At 40.7% G+C, this 12,105-nt stretch overlaps 1 protein-coding gene across 2 annotated transcripts in view; it reads right to left on the bottom strand.

The window, feature by feature from the left end:
• The window catches only part of LOC149012115 (PPR repeat protein), a 35,675-nt gene extending 25,988 nt beyond the window's left edge, over positions 1-9,687 (bottom strand). Inside the window, exons 1-2 of one of the 2 annotated variants that reach the window (XM_089158653.1) lie at positions 5,945-9,687; positions 3,926-4,071 (exon numbers count right to left, since the gene is read on the bottom strand). In XM_089158653.1, coding sequence (XP_089014779.1) covers positions 6,238-9,429 — 3,192 coding nt within the window. In that variant the 5' untranslated portion in view covers positions 9,430-9,687 and the 3' untranslated portion in view covers positions 3,926-4,071; positions 5,945-6,237. Of the gene's footprint in view, positions 1-3,925; positions 4,072-5,915 lie in introns of both variants that reach the window. The other variant, XM_089158652.1, reaches the window with a different exon arrangement.
• Between the last annotated feature and the right edge of the window lie 2,418 nt (positions 9,688-12,105).

Below are 12,105 nucleotides of genomic sequence, written 5' to 3'. Positions count from 1 at the left end.
CTAGGCGGACGCTTTGATAACCATGCTTTGAAGGTAGCCATGACATCAGTCCTGGTGTTAGTTATGCCAGATTTTTCTTAAGGAGTTTGTAGTGGAAACCGATGCATTGGGGTTGGGCCTAGGTGCTGTCCTTATGCAAGAGGGTCAACCCATTGCTTATTGAAGCCAAGCTCTCTCTACGTGCTAATCCATATATGAAAAGGAATTGGTGGCAATTGTGTTTGCAGTCCAAAAATGGCAACACTATCTTCTTAGGAGACACTTTAAAGTATGGACAGATCAACAGAGTTTGAAATACCTATTAGATCAGAAAATTGTGGTGGATGACCAGCAAAAATGGATAATGAAATTGATGGGGTTCAACTTTGAAATCACTTATACACCGGGCAGCGAGAACAAGGCTGCAGATGCTCCTCTCAAAGAATGGAAGGGGACACAGCTTTCTTTTCTGCAATTCTGCCAACAGCAGTGTGGGTGGGAAATGAAGGGTCAGATGATAAAGTACGAGCTTCCCCTCACTACAAGGCTGTGGTGCAATCTTTGCTCAGTGGCTCTCATGAATTCCCCAATTATCAGTTGAAAAATGGCACCCTATTATATAAAAGCAGATTAGTAATCCCCGACAATTCTCAGTTGATTCCAAAGCTGTTGGCTGAGTTTCATTCCACACCCTTTGGGAGTCATTCCGGGCACCTTCGCACTTATAAGAAGCTGGCTGCAGTGGTTTATTGGGTGGGGATGAAGAGGGATGTTAGGGAGTTTGTAGCTAAGTGTGAAACATGCCAAAGGAGTAACCATGATTCCATGAAACCAGCTGGTTTATTGCAACCATTACCCATTCCGGATCACATTTGGGATGATATCAGTATGGATTTTGTGGAAGGGTTACCTAAAACACGTGGGGCAATACCGTGATAATGGTGGGAGATAAAACTCTCAAAGTATGTGCACTTAAATTCCCTAACTCACCCCTATACAGCAAAGGAGGTAGCTCTGATTTTCACCAAAGAAGTAGTTCGACTTCGTGGGCTCCCGCAGTCAATTGTATCTGACAGGGACCAAGTTTTTACAGCAATTTTTGGAGGGAACTTTTTAAACTTGCCGGCATGAACCTCAGGTTCAGCAGCACCTATCACCCGGAACGAATGGACAAACAGAGGTGGTAAGGGCCTATCACCTGCAAAAGGATGGACAAACAAAGGTGGTAAACAGGGGATTGGAGATTTATCTAAGGTTTCTCTGTGCTAAGCAGCCGCGTGATTGGACTACATGGCTTTCTTGGGCAGAATAATGGTACAACACAACCTAGCATTCAGCCAGGAAGTTAACTCCATTTCAAGTGTTGTATGGAAGAGAGCACCAGCTTTACTCCATTGGGAAGGGGATTACTCCAAGGTAGATGATGTTGATAGTTACTTGCTTAAACCGGATCGCATTTTAGATGAGCGGAAATCAAATTTGAGGGTGGCCCAATATCGTATGAGTATGTCAGCAAATCAGCAACAGAGGGAGGTCACATACCAGATGGGAGAAGAAGATCTTCTCAGGCTCCAGCCATATAGGTTTAAAAAGCTGGAAAATGCCCCGTTAAACCGAAAAAATGCCCCAATGCGAAGCTAAGTCATCGCTATTATGGACCCTATACCATTTCAGCTCAGATTGGTCCTGTAGCCTACTAGCTTCCCCTCCCATCTGACACCAAAGAGCACCCAATTGTCATGTCTCACAGCTGGAGAAAGTAGTAGGGCCTGAAATCAATACCCAGCCCCCTCTCATCTTGCTTAACCAAGGATTGGGAGTTGCAGTTACTGCCAGAGTACCTGCTGGACTCCCATTATTCTTCACAAGGGAATCTGGAAGTGTTACACAAGTGGAAGAACCTATGCCCTTTTGAGAATACTTGGGAGGATTTTGTGGAAGTGCACAAACATTTTCCAGACTTTCACCTTGAGGACAAGGTGGGACTCAAGGGGGGCAGTATTGATAAGCCCCTAATGGCTAGAGTGTATAGAAGGGAGCAATACAGGATCATCAGCTGCTACAGGGGATTATCCCCGGCTGAACACTTAAATGACAAACTCAGTTGGGAGGGAGAAGTGGCAAGAAGGGATCGGACAGCAACTTTAGCTTATGAAAGGGGACAGAGAATGTGGTCCAGATGGCAAGAAAGAATAGGGTACAGCAGTTAGAAGGGTTTTGGGTTTTGTATGGGAAGAGAGGTAGAGGGGGGTTTATGTGTGAAGTCTGTAGTTAAGCAAGGACTGGGGAGAACTCAGTTCTCAGGTGAGTGTTAATGGCTGCAATTACTTTTATTGTAGCCCAATTTTGAGTTAAATACTAGTAGTCCAGCAACTCTATCAGTTGGTTGTTCTTTCTCTTTGTTCATTTACTAGTCAGTAGCACATTGAATGAAGTAAATGCTTAATTGGTTATTGTTTCCTTGCTGTACTGTCAGTGTTAGTTGAGAATCAAGAGGGTGAGTTATTGCAGTGAGAGAAGGATCTTATCAACATGCTTAGGCCCCACCACCACTGCTTAAGGTTTTCAATCTAGATATGGATGGTGGCTCCTTGGGCAATCCTAGACCAGCTGATATTGAGCATGTTACTCAAATTTTCTGTTTTACTGTGAAAGTAAATTCAAGCATTGGTGAGCTAATGGCAACTATTAAAGGCTTTGATATTATCTCTGGCTAACAACTGGTGGACCACTACTTTGGCAGGGGACTTCCAGTGACTCCAATCCCCACTATCGAAGGCAATGTGCACACTTGTATCTTCCTAAGAATGCCAGATCCTTGAGCTGGAGAATGAGGTCTGGATCATGCTATAGCCAAAGATTAGTTGTGGATTTGAATAAGGAACAATTGTAGCTTGGTGTCACCATTTAGGCCTTCCCTTTCCTGTAGCACTCTAGCTATTCCTCATCTCAATAAGTTTAGAAAATAAAAAATGAACAACCACACAACCTGTCCTCCCTTAAACCAATTGTAACTTGGATGAGAACATCATGAAGATCATGGTGGGAGATTTCGCTGGCAAGATCTCGTGAGATATCTCCCTTTTTCAAAGTAGTGAGACGAGATGGAAATCGACAGCAGAGAGTTGGGATATCTCGCCATATCTCCCTATATCTCGCCTGAATCTCGCCATATCTTGCTAGAACTCTCAATTTTTGCCCTTTTTTGCGGATTTCGGCTGGATTTTCACTTGCAACTCTACTCTTAGCACATCTACAACATCGAAAGAAGATCAATCATTTTCTGCTTGTCTTATGAACTTATGATTTAATGACTTATATAGAACTTCTAATAGTTGTATAATTTTATTATTCTATTCTTGAAAATTTAGATTGATGACATTTAAGTTATTTGATACATTTGATACACTTGCTTTTCATTTATATGCCTTAAAGGTTCTATATTACATGTATAACCTTGCATTCCCTAATCCTACAACATTTTGATTTCACACTATGGGTAGACTTAGAAATCATACTTAAGGTTGTTTTTTGACAAATCCAAGGCCACCAATGTGTTCTAAAGGCCTTAAATAGGCTAAATACTAAGCTTCAGCCCAATTAAGACCCTAAAACCCACCGAGATAGGCCACCAAGTTGATGCTAAAAAATTGCATATCTCGCCGAGATGGTCGAGATCTCTGTTTTTCAAGGTGGCGAGATATCCCTCGAGAGCAAGATCTTCTACCATGAGGAAGATATACCCAGCGCATGCATGAAATTGAAGTTCTAGAAAACAAACATATTGTAAAACACTTCCCAATTTCAAAGGGGGGAAATTGAGCTCCCGTGAATAGGAGTTGATTTTCTGTCATACTTTATGTTATAATTCACCACCTTCTTTTTTGTCTTTTCATCGGCAACTAACCAAATAATTTTTATGGTAGAAGAGAGAGACTAAACTCACTTTGTCTGCACAAAACTTGGAGCAGCCAGGTACTCTTCATCAGCCTCCTGTGAAGTGTCTTTGATTTCCTTTTCCTGCCCCAAATTACAGCACCGGGAGCATGAAGAATTAGACAGGTCTGGAATGCCATGTTTCAACAAACAAACCTGCAACTAGATGAAATCAGATAGGATGATCCAGGGCAAAGACATTATCACAGAAATTTGAATGGGTGCCAACGAAATGCTCAGTGTATGCTTAGAATCTGGAAAAGCATTGACTATATAGGTTTCAGTTACATTAATGGGCAAAATAAGCAAATAAATAAGATGCACCCCCCTAAGCTACTAAAAAAACATTGAGAAAAAGGAAAAATTTAGGAAAAGGAACTTAGAACTTGGAATGGCGTTGGATTTATAGCTTTCAGTTAAATGAACAAGTAATGAATTGAGATGAGTCATGGTTTCACTGATGTAGAAGCTGGGCAGAACCTAACCAGCATCAATTGGACCAATTGAAACAGATCAAATCAGCCCACCTGGTCTTCTAGAAGAAGCAAAAAGAGGCATAAACATGTTCACGTTTTGAACAGTGTCACAGCCCTTTTCAGGTCTTAATAAGAATGTTACTAACAGATCTGATGGAACCCACTACATCTGCGGCTCTGGAAGACTGAAGATTTTATTAGATTTTAATTAGTTTTCTATTATAGATGTTTCTTAAGTTTCCAATAGTTAGTTTCTGTTTTAGTATTCATGCATATGCTGGACTTAGTCTCGATTTTAGTAGTCATGCATGACACCAAATTATGAAGCCTAATGGATTCCATTCCTCTTAGTTTATAATTTCAGAATTAGGAAGTTTCTATTTTTGCTGTTGCTGAGAATCTTTGCTAAATAACTTAATATTTTCTAAATTAGCAGTTTCTAATCTGGTCCAAGAATCTATGCCCCATATATTTTACATGGATGTTTACAGCCCATAAGAATGATTTATTGGTTAACCAAGCTTTGCTTGTGTTATTCTCTTGTCTCTTTCTTGACCGGTAAAAAGGGCAAGAGCATTGCTGTGAGAATAAACAGGGTCTAGCGAACCTTATTGTCAACTGCTAATCCTAAGGCTGAAGGAGCATTATTGAGACAGCTATATGTACCTATCCTTTTTCTTTTCCTCTCTTGTTCAAACCAAGCCTGTGTTGGAGCATTTTGACGGCTGCTGTTGATCAAAGAAGAGTCTCAAACTGAAATCAGTTTCTTCATCAAGCTGCTGCTGCTGCTGTATTGAACCATTATTCTCCTCATTCAAAGGTGCCTGATCAAATTTCTGCAGTCTGAGCCATACACCTTAAGACTTCTTATCCTGTCTTAGTTTTGAGTTTTCTGATTTGTGCGTTAAATGGGGCTTAGTAACCCTTGGTTTTAGCTTCACATTATGCATATTCGCATGCTGACAAAAGATTGCTTTCATGTGTTCCTACAATAAGCCCTGTTGCTGCATATTTGGCCAGGTGAGCACTAAAATGGCCTCGCTCTCCCAAGACCAAGATTTTGAGATCCAAACTAAAGGATGCTGCAGAACTTGCCCGGCCTGCGCATGGTTGAAGCCAAAAACAAAAATGTACTTTACATTTAATGCAACTTATGTTTGTTGATAACTAATATCTGCTAATGGTACTGTTATTTTGTATAACATTTCTATGCATTATTAATCAATATATATCATCTAAGCCACAAGAATAGGAAAATCTTATCACTTCTAAGTAGGTCAGTCAAGTTAGGTTGACCCAAGCCTGGCCAGCATGAGCCCAAACTTAACCTTATTAACTTAGCCTTTGTAGCCTGATGCGCAAAGGCTAGGCCTTGGTGGGCATCCCGTCACCAAGCTTTCCCTTTTTCTCTTGGTGTACAACGCAGGGCCCAAAAGTTCAAAAAAATAAAATAAAATAAAGAGAGAACTGCACAATAAACTAAAAGAATGATCAGGTGGTATAATGAAATTGAGAAACACAAACCAACAACTATGTAAATACGCAGGACTGACCAGAGGCTTTTCGTTCAATCATTTATACGGCATTTCTCACAATATTCATTCTTTCTTGCTCTAAAAAACTGCCGAACCAGCCAAGTTCAGAACTTCCAAGCTTCTCACACGGAAAGCGAACCAGTGCCTTCTGAGCTTCAGAGAGGGAACCAGCAGTTACTTAATAGTCAAAGAGAGAACCAACACCTTAAGAGACATAAGAGCCTTTAATGGTTTAAGTAAACTATTGCATGAGCTAATCAGTACCAGACTTAAATGAAATTTTCCTTTTCAACCAATCAAGAATCCCCACTTCACTTGGAAAGAGTCCCTGTTTTCTTACTTTTCATACCCTTAAAAAGTTTTTTCAGTAATCTCCGGGCCTTCCATTTCTTTCCAGCTCTTGAAAAGGTATCACTAATAAAAGTAAGAGTACTTCTACGTGGAATAAACCCTTTCTCATTCATCAATTTGAAAAGTGTGTTTGCTTCAGCACAATATGATGCTCTAAGATTTGATAATTCATCTTGACCAGCTAGTTTGCAGAATCCGCTTATTAGAATATCATAAGTTGAAGAATTTGGTGATACACCCCTGATTTGCATCTCATTCAGAAGCTCTCTAGCTTGATCCATCTTCCCAACTTTAGCAAAATCACTAATAAGCACATTGTAGGTACTAGTTTTAGGAACAAATCCCTTTGATACCATCTCACAGTAAAGCATTATAGATTTCTTCTTATTTCCTTTCTTCCCGTGGCCTGAAACCAAAATGTCATATGTAGATGCATCAGGCACAAAGCCTCTTATCTTCATCTCATCAACTAGTGCATCTGCCTCTTCCATCAAACCACCAGTAGAAAGCCCCTGTAGAAGTGTGTTGTAGGTGGTCATACTTGGAGAAATTCCCTCAGCCAACAGTTCAGAATACACAGTAAATGCTTTCTTCAGATGGCTACTTTTGCAATATCCATGTATAAGAGCATTATATGTTGTTGTATCTGCTGCAATTCCCCTTGATTTCATATCTGATAGCACAAAACTAGCTTTCCTCGTCATCCCTAGATTACCTAAGATAGTAAGGAGTGTGTTATAAACAGTACAATTAGGTGTAAGCCCCATAGCTACGAGATATTCATGCATTTGAAATACTGACTCAATATTACTCTCTGAACATGCACTAAGCAATAATCTATGGGTAACCACATCAGGACAAAATCCTAAAATCACCAATTCATTTAACAAATTCATTGCAGTCTGCATGTCCCCAGCCTTGCAGAACTCCCTCAGTAGGTTGTTGCAAGTGGTTGAATAGGGCACTAACTCAGAACTCTTCATCTCATTCCAGAGTAGGACAGCACTCTTTAAGTTCCCCTCTTTGCAGTATGCATTGATCATGATGTTGAATGTAGCACGGTCAGGAGCTACACCCATCTGTCTCATTCCCGTATAAATTGATTGAGCTTCTGCAGCTTTGCCAAGCCTTAAGAGACCATTGATGAAGACATTGAATGCAACGACATCAAACCCTTCATGTTTCTCGGTCATTTCTTGGGCAATTCTGAGAGCAGCAGACTCGTTTCCAGCCTTAAATAAGCCATCCATTAGTGAAGTGTAGCTAACACAGTCAGGTGATAAGCCCCTCTGCATCATATCTGTAAACAACATCTCTGCTTCCTCGAGCTGTCCATCTTTCCTGTAGCTATTTAGAAAAGCCTCAAGTATGAAATTGTTTGCCTCCAAACCTTTACTTGTCATTTCCTTATAGAGGTTTAATGCCATCTCCCGTCTACCCACCCTAATGTAGCCATCAATCAATGTACCATAAGTGAACACATTTGGCGAGACCTTTTGATTCACCATCTTTGTCAAAACATCAAGAGCTTCATCAAGCATACCCTTTTTAGAGTAGCCATTAACAATAGACGAATAAATAACAACATTTGGAGCGATGTTTTCCTTCTCCATTTCTTGGATTGCAGATTCACCACCCTTCATGTCACCTGCTCTGCAGCGTCCATCAATCAGCACAGAATATGTGATATGATTCGGCACAAGATTAAGCTCAAGCAGGAATTGGAACATAGACTCTGCCTCATCAGCCTTTCCAACCTTGAAAAGTCCATCCATCAAAGTATTACACACTATCAAATCAAAGACGATCCCCCGAACCAACATTTCTTTCCACAGGAGAAGAACTCCAATAACATTCCCAGCTTTAGAGAACGAATTAATTAGAATTGAATAAGTGATATGATTAGGAGTCACACCCATCTCTTCCATCTCCCTAAATAGAACTGTGCCTTCAGCAAGCCTATCATTTTCGCAAAGGCCATACAGAATTGAACTGTAAGTGACTACATCAGGCATGAAACCACTCTTAACCATCTCCTCATACAAAGTAAGTGCTTCCCCAAGCCCTTTCTGCTTACAGTATTCACTGATAAGTGAGGTATATGTAATAAGGTTTGGCTCCAAACCTAAACTGTCTACATCATTATCCTTTTCTGCTCTAATATCCTGATGAACAGGATCATTTTCTAAAACTTGAACATCCCTACAACCAAAAATTTCCTTCATGAGATTTCTTGCTTCACCAAATTCACCTAATGCACAAAGCCCATTGATTAATGTGTTATAAGTAACAGAGTCTGGCCAGATACCCTCCCTTCTCATAGTATCCATCAACGCAAGAGCTCTACTAATGTCTCCACATTTACAGTGGCCATCAATCAATGTGTTAAAACATACAATATCTCGACTGACACATGCATTAGAAAAGTCACCCATCAACAATTCTGCTTTATTCAATAAACCAATTTGACAAAACCCCTTGACCAAGATATTACAAGTTGAAGAATCAATCTCAATGCACTTCTTCATCATTTCTGACAACAATCCAATAGCTTGTTCCACGTTTCCTTCATTGCAGAGTCCCCAGATGACAGTATTAAAGCTAACATTGTCAACATCTACGGTTCTAAGTAAATTTAAAGCCATCCTCAACCTACCCACTTTGCATAAACAGTGAAGTAACAAGTTGTAAGTGAAAACATTCGGAAACACCCCACAAGATAGCATTTCCGAATACACAACCCATACCTGAGAAATTAAACCAGAACTATTGAATTTGAATAGGAGTCGATTCCATGCTCGTAATTCTGGATTCAGCCCATTATTTCTCATCGAAACAAATGCTTCTGATGCTTCTGTAAATCTACGGCAGGTCAAGTAGGCCTCTATTAGTATGCAGAACAGAGACGCATAAAAATTGACTTTTGAAGGTGGGATATTCTGTAGGAGTTGGTAGGCATTCTTGAAACCAACATGGGAAGAACCATGTGGAGAAGGAACTTGGAGAATAAGGGTTTCGTTGGGTTTTGATCCCGAAGAGTTGGTTGTTCGATCTGATGAGAAATTGAGAGAGGATTGCTGCAGCCTAAGAGAAATTGGGGGAGCCCATGGGCTGAAGGAAACAAAGTTCGCTATGCGCTTAAAAGCTCTCATGCCAGGAAGCAAAATGATCGATTAAGAATTCAGAACTTCGCTTTGCAGAGAAAGCGACGATTTTCGTAGCAGTGGGCACATATATATTCTGCAACTTCAAAGTACTGAAACTTCTGGGTTTGGGAGAGCAGAACGTTACTACGAACGACGGGCTTTTAAACCAGCTCGGTCTGGTATCTTTTCTGTTGGATGTGCCTTTATCTCCTAGATACCATCTTGTTGCCGCAGGCTTCCGAGGGTAAGTTCCAACTTTCAAGTTTCAACCCCCAAGGGGTGGCTCATTCGTAAAAGGATCAACCCCCTCTAAATAAAAATAAAAATGAACAAATTGCACTGCTATATACCAAAATGGAAGCCATAAATCACCGACAACCTCACTTTATATTTAAAAAGCACCGACAATCCCATTTTATATTTAAAAAGCACAAAGACCCCAAAATTGAATTTTTATTGGATATATTTGTCAAATATATCACTGAAAACAGTTAAATTGCTGTTTATTTTCAAAAATATCTCTATAATAAACGGTGTTTGAAAGGTTTTTAGTGACAAATTAGACAAATATATCTAATAAAAAATCAATTTTGGGGTCTATGTGCTTTTTAAACATAAAGTTGGGTGTCAGTGTTTTAAGACCTCCATTTTGGGGTGCCAATGCAATTTGCTCGTTACCTATGCCCACTCGGGATAGGTACGAGAACACATACTCGGGAAGGTTCGAGAACCCCCCAAGCATAGATATGAGACCCACTCGGGATAACTCTTGGGGTGAGAACCCCCAGGATGAACCCTAGGTCAAGGCAAGTATTTCAAATTCGAAAAACCACATTCGAAGAAGTCTTCAGAGAAAGACTAAGTCAAAGGGGCCAGTTATGGAAGTAATCGCCCAATATGCCCACGTCAAGATATAGGAGAGTAAATCTCGAAATAATGGATCCATTGAAGTTAAGTATGGGAACTGCCAAGAGTGAAGGATCCTCCTAAAGGAAACTCACGTCACTCTTCACTAAGTGAACGAAAATCATGGAGTAACCACCTCAACATTACCACTATATAAACCCCACTCATGGGAATGACAAGGTATGAAGAACACACCTACTATTGTTGCTTATTCTTTGAAAACCTCTTAGAGCCTTCTACTGTTGAGCTTGATCTAACTTAAGCATCAGAAGTGGTTCCCTGACCTACACTAGGTTGGACTGCACTAACTTCCTTTGTGAGTGCAGATGTCACACCTACTCGAGTAACATCAAGCAAGCCCTTAAGTGGTCATCCAAGCACTTGGGTGGCGTGAAGAAGGTCTGGGCACAACAGGGTTGGCGTCATCTATGGAAAACTAACGAAGAGCCATGGTGAGACGAACAACTAATCACACTGCTTAGAATGCCAATAGAGTTACTACTCGAGGGAGAGAAAGGGAGACTAGGAATGGGCACAATCAAGAAGGTGTGCAAGAACAGGTTCCCATTCCTCCTAACCAACAAAACCAAAATCAAGAGCAACATCAAGAAGAGGTCTCGGAGATCCCCACAAGAATCATACCAACTCCATTTGGAGAAGGAGGTTCAAACCAACCACCAATACCTACAACATTTTTCGATCTACAAAACATGCAGAGAGAGGTGCAACAAAAAATGTTGGAACTCCAAGGAGTGGTGAGAAGCTTAGTCCACCAACTGGGAGTCCCACCAGGACCCCCTCGGAATGTCACATCCACCTAGCCGATACCCTGCCAGGCATACCCGGGTATGTGATCCACAGTCCCGAAGATTAAGTATCGAGCAACCATGCCTCCCACATACGCGATAATACAATCATGAACAATATTAATCAAGGTAAAAGCATAAAATAAAAGAATTATGAATAAACAAGAACAGACAATTAGAGTGCGGAATAAAGATGATACCATAAATATAAATATAACCTCAAAAGGAGAGAGAGAGCGATCAGAAGTCACTCCCTCAGTGGCAGCGGAGAAGTAGTAAATCAAGTTAAGTTACATATCCAAAAAGCTAAGAGTATATCAAAAGAAGGTTAATTACATATCCAAGTTCCAAAGGAATAACAATAAAAAGGCCTAAGCTAAGGTCTCTTCAGTCTTGTACAGGGTGTCCTCGTAAGTGTATACGAAGGAAACCAAGCAGGGCCTTTCCCACACTAAAGTCCGGCTAATCCTGGTACGGAGGGTAATCACCCTCGGCACCTTCACAGTAACTTTCATAATGGCCAGAACCTTCAGCGTAGTATGCGGAATCCTGGTCCGCCTCAAAGTATGTGTCATCGGTTTCTTCGGTACCTGTGGAGAAGTCTAACAAAACAATTGCACAAAAAGGAATGAGTTCGAAGAACTCAGCAAGGCAGTTAATCCATAATACATAAACCATATAATACAAATCATAACATGATGCAAGATGATATGAAACACATGATGCATGTATGATACTAACTCTATGTATGCTAGTTTCTATGGTAGACATGCTTTAAGTCATAGCACCACACTTCTTTAGGTGGGTCACAATCACTCAAGCCGGGTAAATGGGTTCTGCATCCCTCGGGACAATCCATGGCTGGGGTTTAAGTCACCGCTCTCTCACATCACCATTGGTCTAAGTAGTGGCGCATGTCAAGGTGAAGCCTAGCCCAATGCAAGTCTTCTACTTAGTCATATCATGTCAA

This window comes from Hakea prostrata, chromosome 6 (assembly GCF_041222555.1).
Source record: "Hakea prostrata isolate BN-2017 chromosome 6, UWA_Hpros_2, whole genome shotgun sequence".
In the NCBI taxonomy this organism is placed as follows: domain Eukaryota; kingdom Viridiplantae; phylum Streptophyta; class Magnoliopsida; order Proteales; family Proteaceae; genus Hakea; species Hakea prostrata.
Note: the sequence above shows the minus strand (reverse complement) of the source record. Positions and strands in the feature narration are given on the sequence as shown.